The sequence below is a fragment of the Zeus faber genome, assembly GCF_960531495.2.
Source record: "Zeus faber genome assembly, chromosome: 11".
Taxonomy (NCBI): Eukaryota; Metazoa; Chordata; class Actinopteri; order Zeiformes; family Zeidae; genus Zeus; species Zeus faber.
In genome coordinates this window covers 17,290,778-17,307,646 of record NC_137205.1, presented here as the reverse complement: position 1 = coordinate 17,307,646, position 16,869 = coordinate 17,290,778, and the positions used below count along the sequence as shown (strand labels likewise).

The 16,869-nt window shown below is 45.5% G+C and overlaps 1 protein-coding gene across 1 annotated transcript; it reads left to right on the top strand.

The window, feature by feature from the left end:
- Nucleotides 1–832: 832 nt before the first annotated feature.
- LOC307237208 (transcription factor MafG) lies at nucleotides 833–3,991 on the top strand (the record flags this gene model as incomplete). Its single annotated transcript, XM_080009891.1, has 2 exons — nucleotides 833–868; nucleotides 3,442–3,991. 2 exons carry the CDS (start codon nucleotides 833–835, stop codon nucleotides 3,892–3,894), a joined length of 489 nt encoding a protein of 162 aa, XP_079866017.1. The 3' UTR covers nucleotides 3,895–3,991.
- Between the last annotated feature and the right edge of the window lie 12,878 nt (nucleotides 3,992–16,869).

The window sequence follows — 16,869 nt, the reverse complement described above, 5'->3', positions numbered from 1 at the left end:
AATGTTGCCCTCCAAGTCTTGTGGCTTCTAGTAAGCGAGGCTCCTTGGAGATCGGATCTTTCGCTATTTGGTTTTGGGTCATATCCACCCAAAAGGTCTCGTAGATGGATCATGCATGAATTAAGGGGGATGGTTTCCCTCGGTTCTGTCCGGCAAATTTGGGGAAAGTAAGGCGAAAAGGGGCAGCGGCCCTCTTTCACAAGCACTGCGTCCTTTGAGAAAGCCGCAGTAAAAGGCAAGTGTTTCTCCTTGAGTTTTGTTTTCCAAGAAATCATTATGAACTTCTGCCAAGCCACTAAACGCCTCACCCCCCCTTCCCTTCGGCTATTCACAGAAGCCACTGGGCTGTGGCGCCTCTGAATTTACTGTCGAAATAACGGGATGTCCCAGTCGGCCGCTCAAAGCCGGGATTTAACTGAAAGATCTTTTGAAACACTTGCAAAGCTTATATTTGTGTGTAGCAGCAGGATCCCTGTCACATTGATCTGCGTTCCGGGGAAGAAATGACACCGAGCTAGTTTGGTGATCTGATAAACGGGGCCTATTCAAGAGGCTCGTAATGACAGCTGAGCTAATGGTACAGATACTGGCTGCTTACAAGACTTGGCGAAACCTTTGAGGAAGTCTTCAGTCCTTGACCCAGTTGTGCGCCTTATGTATTTTAAGGCCATTGACATATCGCAGCTTTCTCACAGCGCACCCACGGGCTTTTGTGTAGTGTGAAGTAATGGAGGGGGAGAAAAAAAAATCCTTTTAAACCTGTTTGTATGCTGAACCGTTCTTCTGTCATCCACAGACCAAACTCCAGTGAGTACAGAACTGCTCTCGGGGCATGACTACTGCAAACAAGGGAAACAAAGCCTTGAAGGTAAATGGCCTGAACCACGTCAAAGTCACTTTGAACACTCGTTCCTGGAAGGAATTATTCACGCTTGTATTTTTTAATATCATGCAAGACAAAAACCTTAGACTGTTGCTTGGTTTTAGCTTGGCCTAATTGCATGAATGCCTATCCTCCCACTTTCTCTGCTCTGATATTTTGACAACTAGAAGCTCTTATCTCTGTCAAAATATTTCCAGTACAGGTACTCCTCACTAAACTACCTACCTGTTCGGACTTACCACCAGCTCTCTGGCCAGTCTGTATTGTGCGCTGCGTACAATACCACGGCGTCTCATCTCATCGCGCACCACCCTTTATATAGTATATATACATATAAACTATTTATACACTATATATCTCATCGCACACCCCCCTTTATATACTATATACACTATATACACTATATACACTCTAAACAATACAGGAACATCTCATAAAATGAGAATATCATGAAAAAGTTCAATATTTTGTCACTCATTTCAGAAAGTGAAACCCATATATTATATAGATTCATTACGCATAGAGTGAAATATTTCAAGCCTTTATTTCTTGAAATTTTGATGACTGTGGCTATAGATAATGAAAACCCAAAATTCAGTGTCTCGGAAAATTAGAATATTGTGAAAAAGTACAATATTGGAAAGTCATGGTGTCATACCCTAAGCAGCTAGTTAACGCCAAACACCTGCAAAGGTTCCCTGAGCCTTGAAATGCTCTGTCTTGAGTCAGTAGGCTCCACAATCATGGGGAAGACTGCTGACGTGACAGATGTCCAGAAGACAGTCATTGACACTCTCCACAAGGAGGGTAAGCCACAAAAGGTCATTGCTAAAGAAGCTGCTTGTTCGCAGAGCGCTGTGTCCAAGCATATTTATAGAAGGTTGAGTGGAAGGAAAAAGTGTGGTAGGAAAAGGTGCACCAGCAAAAGGGATAACCGCAGCCTTGAGAGGACTGTCGAGCAAAATCCATTCAAGAATTTGGGGGAGCTTCACAAGGCTGAGGCTGGAGTCAGCGCATCAAGAGCCACTACGCACAGACGAATGCTAGGCACGGGCTACAAATGTTGCATTCCTTGTGTCAAGCCGCTCCTGAACCAGAGACAACGTCAGAAGCGTCTTACTTGGGCTGTGGGGAAAAAGAACTGGACTGGTGCTCGGTGGTCCAAAGTCCTCTTTTCAGATGAAAGTAAATTTTGCATGTCATTTGGAAATCAAGGTCCCAGAGTCTGGAGGAAAAGTGGAGAGGCACAGAATCCACATTGCTTGAAGTCCAGTGTGAAGTTTCCACAGTCAGTGATGATTTGGGCTGCCATGTCATCTGCTGATGTTGGTCCACTGCGTTTTCTGAAGTCCACAGTCAACACAGCCACCTACCAGGACATTTTAGAGCACTTCATGCTTCCTTCTGCTGACAAGCTTTATGGAGATGCCGATTTCCTTTTCCAGCAGGACTTGGCACCTGCCCACACTGCCAAAGATACCAAAAGCTGGTTCAGTGACCATGGTGTTACTGTGCTTGATTGGCCAGCTGATCTGAACCCCATAGAGAATCAATGAGGTACCGTCAAGAGGAAGATGAGACACCAGACCCAACAATGCAGATGACCTGAAGGCTGCTATCAAAACAACCTGGGCTTCCATTACACCTGAGCAGCGCCACAGGCTGATCGCCTCCATGCCACGCCGCATTGATGCAGTAATTCATGCACAAGGAGGCCCAACCAAGTATTGAGTGCATAGAAATGAACATACTTTTCAGAAGCCTGACATTTCTGTTAAAAATATCCTTTTTTTTTTTTTATTGATCTTGTGTAATATTCTCATTTTCTGAGACACTGAATTTTGGGTTTTCATTATCTATGGCCACAATCATCAAAATTTCAAGAAATAAAGGCTTGAAATATTTCACTCTGTGTAATGAATCTATATAATATATGGGTTTCACTTTCTGAAATGAGTGACAAAAAAATATTGAACTGTTTCATGAGATTCTAATTTTATGAGATGTACCTGTGTATATACACCATATATACGCTATATACACTATATATACTATATATGCTATATACTGTATACATCTCATCTCATTACCGTTCTCAGTCTCGTTCCCACAGTCTGTCAATATTCACCACACTAGCGTTCACAATGGCCACGCCCCCTTACCATGCAATAACACGGGTCCTCGCTTATCGACCAGTTCGCTTAACGACCTGGTCCTAGGAACGGCGCTCGGTCGTGAAGTGAGAAGTACCTGTACAAGCATCTGATGCCAAGAGCCATACCAAGCATATGAGATATTTGAGACAATTGCAGTGACCTTAAGTGATTCTCTGCTTGTTTGACTCATAGAAGCATGTTAGATGTCATCGTGTTCTGTTGACCCCCAAACTGTCTTAACTCTATACTGTTCAGTAAATCTGTCGGCCGGACCCGAAAGGTGTCGTTCCTCGGAATCATACCTTCAGTGGACCGGTGTTTCAGCTCTTTCCATTTGAGACAATTTGTTGCCGCCGAGCTGACCGACTGCTTTGCTCTCTGGCCGTCCCGGGGCGCGTCCAGGTGAAGCGGGAGCCGGGGGAGAATGGCACCACCCTGACGGACGACGAGCTGGTGAGCATGTCGGTGCGGGAGCTGAACCAGCACCTGCGGGGGCTGACCAAGGAGGAGATCCTGCAGCTGAAGCAGCGGCGGCGCACGCTGAAGAACCGGGGCTACGCCGCCAGCTGCCGCGTCAAGCGCGTCACGCAGAAGGAGGAGCTGGAGAAGCAGAAGGCCCAGCTGCAGCAGGAGGTGGACAAGCTGGCCACGGAGAACGCCAGCATGAAGGTGGAGCTGGACGCCCTGCGCTCCAAGTACGAGGCGCTGCAGAGCTTCGCCAGGACTGTGGCCCGGAGCCCCGTGGTGGCCACCAGGGGCCCCATGGCCTCCGTCATTGGGCCCCTCATCCCCGGCAAGGTGGCCGCCACCAGCGTCATCACCATCGTCAAGTCCAAGACGGAGGCCAGGTCGTAGTATCGGGGCGGCTGGTGCAGCGAGTCATCCTCGACGAAAACCCCAGTCAGTGCATCATAACAACGCGGCGTCACCTAGCGCAGTCTGAAATTCGCGATCCTTTTAAGTTTGCGACGTGCAGGAAAAAGCGTGCCCTAAAATAATCTGCGGCAAAAATGACAACCCCTACAAAGCTCTAGGTGTAATAACTCGCGGTCCGCTCAATACGCGGAAAAAACCCCACCGCAATTACAATTTTAGCAAAAGTAATTTCCCCGTTATCGGGCGTCGGGAGCGATGTCGTCACGGAAACGGTCATTTCCATAAATCCAGGAGAACAGTCGACGGCCAAGTTTTGAGTAAATCTCACATTCTGGCATCAGTCCGGCTCTGTGTGGATTTCCGGACACAATCAACTTTTTTGTATTAAGTTAGGTTTTTTGGGTTTTTTTTTTTTTTTTTTTTTTTTTTCAGCGAGTTTTAGCAAAATATAATCTCCCGACCAGCCCCGGCTGCGACGTTATTGGCGGTGGGCGGGGTCACCGGCCCGTTTCTAATCTTCAAGCGGGAGTAAGGCAGCACTGCACTCCAGGTGGAAAATCGTCGGCTTGTTATTATGCACTGACTTGAAGTTTTGACAACCAAGTCTCAAAGACGAGGTAGCGTCGCTACAGATGTCTTTTTCAAACAGCCTGACTAAACCCAAAACTAGCAAAGGTACCAGTCAAAATTTGTGATGTTGTCTGTTTGTCTGTGAATATAAACTTGAAACGATGCCGCCGACCCCGGCATTAGTTTCTGTTTATGCATCTGACAGACTCAATAAAACCTGTCGTGACCCATGCGGCAGGTAGATGCAATAATATACGTATGCACTGAAAATACAAAGAGGTCTTGCATATGAATGGTCAAAGTGGGGGAAACGCTAAAAATAATCAGCAGTTTTTTTTCGGCTGCGTCGTCGCGGAGCTGGGTGCCATTCCAATATGACAAGATTCTTCTCCAATATCTGAGAACCTGAATGTTATGACAATAATATCCTCATGTTTCGTTGGGCAGCGTGATCTCTCCGCAAAAACATTTTGAAACATAATTTATGCTCAAAGAGAATAAATGTTCTAATTGTTTTGTTTTGTTTCGAAAAATCATATATATATATATATATATGTATATATATGATTTTTTTCTTGATAACTGTTGACAGGGCAGTGAGATATTTCCAATAGAAAATTGACACAAGCTTTACAGTATAAATTGAAGAGGTGTGCATCCTAGAAATCCTTTTGTCTAACGTTGACTCCTTGTTTTTTTCTTACTGTGTAGATGACCTTAACTATCTTTATAGAAATACACACACAAAAAAAAGACAAAAACAAAACATAAAAACCTGTGATATCATTTTTGCAATTGTACCGAAAGTGGCTTACTATTGAAGTCTGATAGCTTTTTTCTAGTGACTAGGCGCGTACTGTGAGGTAACGCGTGATGTGATGTGCAAGTGACAAGTTGGCAGTGTCGTCACTGTATAGATGTCAATGCTGTGCTATTTTAAACCAATCTGTAGAGCTAATCTAGGTGGTGTAAACAAGGTCAATTGTCTTTTGTCCGTATCGGCATCTGTGAGATTCTTTCGCTTCTTGGTATTGTTCACAAACCATGTCGTCATCCAGAGATTAGCACATTAAGCCATGCAAGCAAGACAGAATTGTGTTGGAAATGACATGCAACGTTCAAGCGATTTACAGTTGGGGGGTAGGGGGTGTTTTCTTGTTAATGTGAAGTCCAGAACTGTTGTCGGGCGGAATCTGACTTGATGTTTTGCACTGTGCAGGGGCGTCCTCTGCAAAGCCTGTTCCCAAATGCATTTTTGCATACAAGATTTAATGACACCTGCAAATTAATCCTTTTTCTATGTCCTCCATAGGGGGTTGTTTAACATGCTCATCTAAGTTGTATTATGTGTTTTTTTTATTTTATTTTATTTTTTTATTGTTTTGTAATGGCTACTTCATTTGGCTGACGTGCATCAGTCCTCGTGGAATCTCGTTCACGCCACAGTTCCAGTAAAGAAAACAACCGTTTGCCGTATAATTGGAATGTAAGCTGGTGAGGATGAGTGTCTGCGACAGTTTCTTTCCAAACCTCGTAATTAACTCCTATTTAAGGTAAAAAAAACGGAAAAAAAACCCAAAACAAAACAGTATGTATTCTTATTAATATTTATGTATTTATTTATGCCGAACGAGCAGCATTACATTTGTAACGACTCAGATGTCGTCAGTTTCAAAGCGGTTTGACCGAGGCTACATATGCACTAAGCCGGGGTTCCCAAACTTAAGTTCCCAAACATAAGTTCCCGAACTTTTCGATGGCGGAGGCCCCCTCGGCAGACTAAGCTCTGTCAGATAATAAACAGGATTAAAAACGGCAAATTTCACATATACAGTATATTGAGTAGAATTGTGTGTGTGTGTGTGTGTGTGTGTGTGTGTGTGTGTGTGTGTGTGTGTGTGTGTGTGTGTGTGTGTGTGTGTGTGTGTGTGTGTGTGTGTGTGTGTGTGTGTGTGTGTGTGTGTGTGTGTGTGTGTGTGTGTGTGTGGACGGACAACAGTAATTCTGAAATTTCCTCATGGACCCCTAAGGGGCCACTGACGCCAGTTTGGGAGCCCCTGCACAAAGCTCCTGTTTGTTTTCGCTCAGGACGAAGCAGGTCACTCAAAAAAAAAAAAAGAACAAATAATTGAGGACGGGACGCATCGCTCTTGTTGTTTCATTTTTTTTTTATTTTTTTCATTTACTTTTCTTTTCCTCCTCCACGTTGTTCCTACATGTCATAAAGGGCTTGAATCCAGAAGCGCCGCCGCGCTCCTCAAACTCTGCACCGCGACGTGTAATTACAATCAGCGACGGCTGCCAGCGACGCTTCCTCCGCGCCAAGTGTCTCTCTGCGCCTCCGACGGTCGAACGCCAAACACCGAGCCGCGCGGCGCTCCCACGCCTCAAGGTGGAGCGCAGTCGATGCGGCGACGACGTGAAGACAATGCGGTTGATTCGTGTCTCCTCGTCATCCGACCGGGGGAGAACGTTTGGGGAGTTTCGAGGGAAGGGGGTCGGGGGCTCGTTTTTGACGACAGTCGGCCTTTTTCGTTTTAGTTCAACTTTTTGTTGTTGATCACTGCACTAGGGCTGGGCGATGTTGACCAAAAACCCTTTTTATTTGTCTATTTATTTATCTGCCGAGATGAAGTTTGGATAATCGGACCACATTTTGGGGGGTGACTAACAGGGGCTTTTATAAAGATATTTACACAATAAATATTTGAGAGTCGATAATGACTACAACTATGACCATGCAGGTAGAGGCGGTGACGCGAAGAGTCTGAGGTTCAGAAAAAACGGAACAAACAAACAAACAAACAAACAAACAAAAAAAAAAATGCATTACTTTCAGTCGTAACGCAGCCTTAAACACAACGTTTAACTACATCGCGATATTTTCCGAGCCTACCAAAACCTCAGACTCGCTTTATACCGCGGTATCGACATTTTGACGATATATATATATATATATATATATATATCGCCCAGCCGGACCGGGTCACAGATTACACTGTATTCACATGCGTGAGCATCTTCACTCGCCTTGTCAGAAATCGCGTTGCTTTTTTCTTTTTATTTCTTTTTATTGCTTTTTTCTACATTGACTGGTTAACTGTGGGGAAAAAATATATATCCAGACTCTTGACATAGCCCAGTATTGATGTTGCCGTGGTTGTTGCTGTGGCGGTCTTGTGGAGTGTTTTTATCTTTCTTTCTTGTTTGTTTTTTTTTCCCACCCCGTGTGAAGTGTCTTTCGGGTGTTTCTCGCGTGGCACCGCCGACCAAACGTTCAACCCTACCGGAGGCATCTTTTCTGTCTCTCACACAAACACACACACACACACACACACACACACACACACACACACACACACACACACACACACACACACACACACACACACACACACACACAGGTGTACAGTATGTAGCTACAGTAGGCCATAATGACCGTTGTGGAAAAAGTGACCCTTAATATGCAACTTGGTGGAAAGGTCTGAAAGAGTCGGTGTAAGAGTAATCTATATCGTCCAAGTGACTATGGTCTGTTCTGGTGTCGTTTTTGTAAATTTTCTAGTACGATGTGTCTTCTTTTTACTTAAAAAAAAAAAAACAACAAAAAAAAAAAAACAACCACAACCCCAATTTAACTCTTTATTCGTTTACGGTGGAAGATCTCACCGCAATGTTCTCCGACGTTGACCCGGGATCCCGTCGGGAGACGCTTTGAAGCGCTCTATCGATGCACGACGCCGAGGATGGGGGTGTGTGTTTGTTTTGTTTTTTTTTGTTTGTTTTTTTCTTCTCCCATTTAGATTTTGTTGTGGTGTATGTGACGGCGAAGCTACAGTCTATTTAAACACGACGGCCACTTGCACTCGTTTCTTTCACTATGGTGTGTTTTTCAAAAGACGATATTTTTGCTGCTACACCAGTCATGTATGCTCCTATTTTGTGCTGAAACGTCACAAATTACATCGTTGCTGTGTGTGTGTGTGTGTGTGTGTGTGTGTGTGTCTGTGTGTGTGTCTGTGTGTGTGTGTGCGTGTGTGTTTTTGTAATTGATCTTCTTCGACACTGTCATTTGTTCCGCAGATGAATATTTTCCTATTTTTATTTTCCGTCTCTTTCATTTACATGTGAAGTATTAAAGAGAGGATACGTATCTTGACGGCACTTGTGCGGCAGCGGACTTTCCGGCTCCCGAGGCTTTTTTTTCCCATTTAACTCTGCTTTGTAAACAGTTGACTGTGTAGGTTTCTCTTACTCTGTGGAGTGGGTCTGTGTTTAAAAAGTATAAAAATCTGACTATAAAAGCGAGTAATACAATGTCAATAATCATTTTGGTTATTTTTTTCTGTATCCGTTGTAATAAAATATTGCAGTACTTTGTATTAAAACCCGATGATAGTTAATTATAACTATTTATAAATTAAATTATTGTACCTTTTGCAATCTGTAGATAAGTACTATGTATTGATATTATGCAGTCACAACTGTGGGTTTGACCGTGCTTCTCTGAGGTGTCTTAAGTTATTGATGTATATATTGTATGTTTGTTGATACAGTTTACTTTATTTTCTATAAGACCAATAAAAATAATTTGAAAAGGAAATCTTGAGCGGCGAGTCGTCTTTGAACTGCTTTTAAACACACCGTTGAAATTAGGGGTTTTTTTTGGGGGGGGGGGGGGCTGTTGGTCGTATTCCGTGGCGTCATTGACCCAGTTTGATACTCGCAAAAAATAAACCGGCGGGGAAGGCTTTCTAACCGTCCGGGGTAGGTTTTTTCGGAGACGGCAATCATTTAGATGGCACGATTTTCTTTTTCTGTGATCCAAAAAAAGCCGCCGGGTGACCCACTTTGGCTAACCTCGGCGGACGTATTTTTGGCCCGACACGAGTAAAACATTAGAGTCATGAAGGATGTCTAGGTGTGCCTGTCCTAGATTAGGGAGAGTGGTGAGTTAGTCATCTCTGCTCCCCGCGGGGCCCTCAGAGACCCCTCTGTCTCCGCGCACCTCATCAAACATCAGCCACCTCAGGAATGCTTCCACCCCGGCACACATTTCGAGACGCATCTCGGGAGGCGGCGGCGTGGTGGTGGTGGTGGTGGGGGCAAAGAGACAGATGGCTCAAGACAAACTCCATCTCCGGCCCGCTCGGCCCTGCGGGGGCTCCGAGGCGTACCGCGTCTCCCCAAAAACCCCAGCTCGTCCGGGCGCTTCGCTTGTCTTGCCTTGCCTCGCCCTGTGGTCGGACCGGCCCTTTTCCTCAGTATCAAGCCGCTGCTACGGCCTGTAAGTGTAGAACCTGTGACCCCGGCCAAGGGGTGTCCTTGTGTCTCTGCCTCCCGAGAGGCCCCCTAGGACCCCCCCCCCCCGGCCGTTGGGTCCTGCGGGGGCCCCGAGGCGGACCGCGTCTCCCCAAAACCGCGGCTCGCCCTCACACTTCTCTCGTCTCGCCCCGGGTCTGTGGTTCGACCGGCCCTCGAGACGCTCCTATAGGGTCGGAACTGTAGAATTGGCCCTCTTGTCTTCGCCTCCCGAGACCCCTGCCGCTCAGTCCTGCGGGGGCTCGAAAAAAAACCACCCCATGCGCCTGCCTTCCGTGGCTCCGGCCTTGTCGTCCGCATCAAGACGCTCCTACAAAAAAAAAAACCCCAACAAAACCGCTCCTACAGGTCACAACTGTAGAACGGTACAACCTGTGACCTCCTCCCTCCTTCCTCCGCCTCCCTGGGAGCCCTGCCCCAGACGGCCGGACCGGGCCTCCGAAGACTTGATTAATTTGGCAGCGCGAGGTGAGCCGGTGTAGGGGCGATCTAGGACAGCATTCTTCATGTTCACCCACTTCCACGGCAGGTGCCTCGCCTGCCCCAGTTTCGACGCCGCGGCCCACCGGCACAATTAACGCCGCCGCCCCAGTCAGCACCGCCGCCGCCGCTCAGTTTCCTCGCCGTGCTTACGCTGCCAAAGCCCGGCACGGCGCTCCGACACAGCAAATGTCACAGCCAGGCAAGAGGGACGCTGGACATTTATGTCGGCTGAGAATACCCCGCCAATAGAGGGATACGGGCCTATATCTTGTCCCCCGCCACCCATTAGTTGCCATTTGAATCTCCCGTGCACTCAAGGCAGCAGGCGCACTTTGCAGAATGGTTTTGCGGTTCCGCGTCAGGCGGTGCAAGGGCGAGTGGACCCTAAAAGCAAACGACGCGTGTTCAATTGAATCGGCATCCAAGTGCGGGGTTGGTCCGACGCCATGAAACGGCTGCTGTCGCCACAGGACGTCCGGTCGTCCTGCGCGGTCATCACAAGAAGTACACGTGCCGGAGGCGGGGGAAGGAGACTAACCGGGAAATAATTTCTAACAGCAATATCAAGGGAGCGCGGTACAATGTTGTCAATAAGAAGAAGTGAGAAAACAGTAAACTCGATGCGCTCCCTAAAAAGAAAAAAAAAAGATAGTGATTTATAGACGCGCGTATGGATTCGCATGCCCCGCTGCTTTAAAGAGCAGGTTTTGGAGTTGGGAATAGACGCGCATAGGTTTCCATCTGCTGCCATTCTAGTGTAACGACGCCTCCACGTCGGTTAAGACATCGCGCGGTTTTCCCACCAGGTGGCGCCACGCTTTGCCAAACACGTCCTACTATCAACACGAACCAATGTTTATTGATAATATCAAGGCATTGATACATAAGAATGATGCATAAGTTATAAGAAATAATAATTATATAAAAATATTTATTAGGTAAAAACGATTACATTCAGAAAAAAATGGTTGTTTTTCGTTTCAAATCAGGATGGGCCATGTTTTATGTTGTTAAGTGAGAAATTACAACAATTTAATGTAAAATGTGTCACCCAATACAATGATTATTTCTGAAACATATTTTCTTTACATCGCTATCGACAATATAATGTCATTTTTACTTCACATCTAACCTCTACTTTTAAGCTTTGCCTTAAAAGTAGAAGTTAAATTCTATTTTGTTCAATTTATTCATATTATTATTATTATTGTTATTAATAATAATAATCATTTATTTTGTTATTTTATATGAATATGATATACACATATGCATATGTGTGTGTTTGTGTATATATATATGTGTGTGCGTGTGTGTGTCTAGTAATTATCTTTTTGAGTCTTACTTTTATTTTATGAATCTATATTATTCTATTCACTAACCGCATCACGTTTTAGGAATCGGTTAGTTTCCGTTGGCTAGGAATTAGGTTAGATATTATGTTCGGTTTAGTAACTATTGCGCATCATCTCCGGGTGCGTTGCAAACACATTCCATTGCACACACGTATGAAAGTATGTATATGTGTGTGTGACGAAAAAACCTCTTGCATCTAATTGCTTCAAAAACAACGTGTGTTTTTGTACACTGCGTGTGTTTTGCCACGTTCAGAATGTCGTTGCCGCTGCGACGCTGGAATTTGCCTGGGGGATGAATGAAGTACCCTCACCTTTATCTTACCTCGATAACGCAATGAGCAGGCTCCACTGTTTTTGAAACTCCGGGTGAAGTAAGTGTGACGGCGGATCCCCCGGGGGACCGGTCCGGCCGCTGTCACGTGACCGCGGAAAACCGCCGCTGTTACGTAACAAGCGTGTCGGCGCAGCGCGAGCGCCCCGTCGTATCGTACGATCCAACGGCGCGTGACGCCGCTGCCCTGCGTCGGAGGCGTCGTTTCGCTGACGTCACTCCGCCCGGGACCCGGCAGGTCCGCGCAGCCCCGCGTCCCGCACTCTCCGCATCCCCCTGCACGGAAACAAACAAACGGGGGAGGGGGGGGGAATATATATATATATATGTTAATATCCATAACTGACAAGTTGTCGTTTATCACAATTTAGCAGTCATCTCCAAACGATGAACAACGGACACCACCACCACCACCACCAACACCACCACCACCACCACCACCACCAGGCGGACCCAGCAGCGGGGACAGACGCGGGTCCGACCCCCGGCGCTGCAGCCTGCAGCCCGGACAGGAGGCGGAGGGGAGTCCGGGTGTGGTGCGACGGATGGTGAGTGGTTCCCACCGTGTTCACGTTGCATCAACGCACTGCTCCGCACCGTGGACAGGGATGCACTCGCTGCTGCAGCAGCCGCGGACCGAGCGTGTCCACCTGACACCTACACTGCAGGACAGGCCTGCTGCAGGGGATGCTGTTGCAGTGGAGCGTGGAAGAATAATAATAATAATAATAATAATAATAATAATGCTAGTAATAATAATGATAAAAATAGTAAATACAAATAATGGTAGTAATAATAATCATAATAATGGTGATAAAAATTGTAATAATAAAAAATATTGTAGTAATAATAGTAGTAATAATACTAATAATAATGATGATGTTCTATCTATCTATCTATCTCGCTAATGTTTATTTTGCGTACCTAACATGGATGTGCAGCCACTAATGCACCGTAATATTAATTGAATTTGACGTTAAGCACCATTATTTTACTGAACGTGTTCCCTGATCTCGTCCATTCATCATTTTAATTTGAGTGACAAATCTTAATGTAATTTTTCATCGTGTGTGTTCGATGTCAGTAGAGCGCTGTCGATATTTAATCACAACAATATATATTCGCAAAATGAGAGAGAGATTGTCATGGAAGGTCATTCGACCAAATCAAAACAATTTGAATTATTAACATAATTATTAAATGCTCTGTTCTGATTATTGTGATATGGCATTTTGATAGCGAGGCCTATATGAAAACAGTGCTATGTTTACAAATTACTTCTACATGTTAATATCAAACTAACCCCCAAGGACGAGACCCTTCAAGTTGGAAATTTCAATGTCTTATTTTTTAATACGTAAAATCAAACATCACCACCAATTATTTTAAAATAATAGTCTTTCTTTTACAAACTTTTTCTAAGCTGCCATATCCCAGACGTGTGAAAAATGTCATTTTAAGACACATGAGCACGTGATGTGCAAACTGCTGCCTTTTGGGGGAGACACACATACAGTGTTACTAAGCTTTTGAGGTTTTTCCAAACAAATGTCAGAAAGTGTGGTTTGGACAGAAGCACTGATATCTTTAATAATTACTTTGCGTGAAGTAAAATTCCCATTTGTTCCTTCTATGAAGATGCATATCCGTATAGTTCTTGAATTTCTGCACTTTTAGAATAGATTTTTTTTTTGAAGGTGATGTTGTTATTGTTGTGTAATAATATTACATTACATTTACATTTAGCAGACGCTTTTATCCAAAGCGACTTACAATTATTCAAACAATGATGGACGCAGCCATCAGGAGCAATTAGGGGTTAAGTGTCTTGCTCAAGGACACTACAGCATGCTAGCAGGAGGAGCCTGGGATCTAACCAGCAACCTTTAGATTACTAGACCACCAGCTCTACCTCCTGAGCTACCATCCCCAATAATAGTGTAATAACATAAAGTTGGGGTCCATCGCGCCCTTCTTCTCCACCACTGACATCTCTGAATCAAGATGGAGAACCTGTGGAACAAATGACTCCATAGCAATATCCCAAATTTGACATCACGATGCAGTCCCGTCCAAATATCACGATACACGATATTGTTGTTGTTGATGACGGCGGGGCGGTGGGGGTGTTCCCGTTATGCACGGTTGTGCACCGCGTTTTTTTGGTTTCATTCAATTACAATGAATACTAAATACACCGACAATAAAAACACTACTTGTTTTCTTTGGAGAAACGGTGAATCTATGCCAGATCGTGGAGGACGGATCGCTTTATGCCATGCCACCTTAGTCACGCATGGGCGTGGGCGTGGGCGTTACGCCCTGCGGAAAGGATCGCCCGTTCACCACGAGAACAGTAATGGACACCGAGCGAGTAGATATATACGCAGAAATCAAAAAAAAATAGAGGAATTTTACCTGCTTTGGGAATCTCAGCGTGAGAAAAACGAGGTGCGGCGCGTGAACCGGTTGATATGCGTGAGTCTCACGGTCAAAGCGTTGAGGCTTGGCAGCTCCGAATAACAATGAATAGGAGCCTTTCTGTGTGGAGTTTGCATGTTCTCCCCGTGCTCACATGGGGTTTCCTCCACCTCACGTCAGTAAGGACCCCCACCAAAAACATGCACCCATCATTGTCTGACCAGCGATGGACATTTATCACCTGGTCCCCGGGCGCGTCCACGTATGCTGCCCACTGCTCCTGGCTGTGCCCCCGGAGGAAGGACAACCCAGGATGGGTCAAAAGCAGAGAACCCATTTCACCAGCCACCATCAAAGCATGTGCATGTGTGTGCAAGCATGTGTTATAGTGTGGTGTGTTGTGTGATGAATAAAGACTGTTTCTTCTGTTTCTACCATCCGCGCCACGCGTGCCACCGCGCCCAAATGCTCCGTCTGCTTCCTTGGCTGTCGCGTGCATATGTCCACGTACATCCTCTTTGTGCGCGCAAGTGAATGAGCGTTGGGCTGGCATATTTCAATACTGTGAAATATCTAAATATTCGATATTACAGAATATCGGCCCAAGGCAATTTTTCAGAAGCAAATAAGTTGGCGAGAACCTCTTAAAATACAAGCGTTCAGTACGTTTATGAAAAAAAAAAAAAAAGTATTGTGAGTAGGGATGTCGACGACTAATCGACTATCAATTATTTTCTAATGAGATTAATCGATATAATTTTAAATGAAACAACTAACCGAACGAGCTGCGGTGAGTTTCCCGCCGGCGCAGAGAGCGCAGGGCGTTTTAAGAATCGGGCTCATTCTCCGTTGCAGTCCCTCACCGGAACAGCAGGGGGCAGTCTAGAAAGAGAAACCCCCAGTGGAGCAGGAAGTAGAAGCAGGCGGAGGCTTCCGGAGGAACGACAAACCAGGTTCACGGCTGAAAACCTAGAGCGGTAGCAGACGGGAGCTTCTCCGTGCCGGGGAGGGAAACACAATGTTTATTGGTGCTCGACAACGAAACCCTCCACTCGCGCAAAGACGAGTCGTCAATATTCCTGTACGCGCCAACCAGCTCAGCGAGTCTTGCCTCAAACGCCTCCATTTTGAAATGAAATGAGGAGAAACGCTCCTCGCAGCTCCCCACGCCCTGGGGACGTCATTAGTTTTAATTTGGTTATCAATTAGTCAATGATTGTTTGTTCAGGTTAACAACTATCGATTGAGGAAAGCCCTTTAAATCTGCGTCCCTCATTGTCACAGTTGTCACTCATTGTGGTGTAACTTCTGAACTAACGTCCGGAAATATAGTAGAGATTCGACGGCTGTTTGCACACTTGTCGGACGTTGGAGGATCCTGCACCCAACAGTGACCCAGCTGTAATTTCCCGGATTTCCCAGCGAATTAATAGTTTTAATTAAGTGTTCAAATGGAATAATTATGCGTGAGCGGTCACATTTGCTTCATAATCACCTGATCGCATTTATTCAAGCTGATCGTCCATCAAGTTTGGCCATCGGCCATAAAACTACGAATTTTCGATGTGAGCTACAGTAGCAGTTAAAGTTTGGTAAGCGTGATTAGAGCAGTGTTTCCGAAGCTGTTTCCTGCCGGGGCACGCCTTTTACACTGAGACAATCCCACGGTACTCCTCCACTATCCTGGCCACCGGTAAAAACGTCACCAACATGTTTGCTAACGTTCCAGGCGAAAAGAGCTAGCGATACACGACTCGCGAACAATTCGTCCGTCCCGAACAAATCCGGTAAACGACTTGGGAGTCCGGAGTCACTCCGGGAAAAGAGTGGGCAGGCGAGCGAATCCACTTGACTCACAAGTGATAAAAACATAACTGAGGGCTAACTGAAGGTCCAAGGCGAGGCGGCCATATTGAACGCGATCGATTTACACTTTTGCACTTTCCACCAGAATGCGTCGTGTACGTCGTTTCAGCTCCTTCGCTCGCCGCGCGATAAAACCGACGGAATCAAAAGAACGAGGAGTCCCGAAAACCGAACGACTCATTTTACTGAGTGGCTCGTCAGTCACCCGACCTCAAAAAAAAGGGGGCCAAACCTTTCATCACTGCTCATAGCTCTCACTTTGGCTGCGAAACTTGAGCTTGTTCTGAAGGACGCGGAGCTGCTGTTCTGGCTGGAGCCGATGAATCAAAACGGCCTTCCGAGCCTGGCAGTTTTGATCTTGCAACATGAGAGATAGTTCCCGTTATGTATTTTAAGTGGAATTTTGAAACATTCTCAGGGCACACCGGCGACAGTGGTCGAAAAACACTGCTTTAATGATGCACTTTATTCACGTAAGAGAATATTATAATTCTATAATTCATATTGATTCGTCTTGAATATTATTTGCCTATGATGACTTCAAGTGATCCTACTGGCTGTCATCATGTTGACATATATGTCAAGTCAAACAAGGATGATTTATAA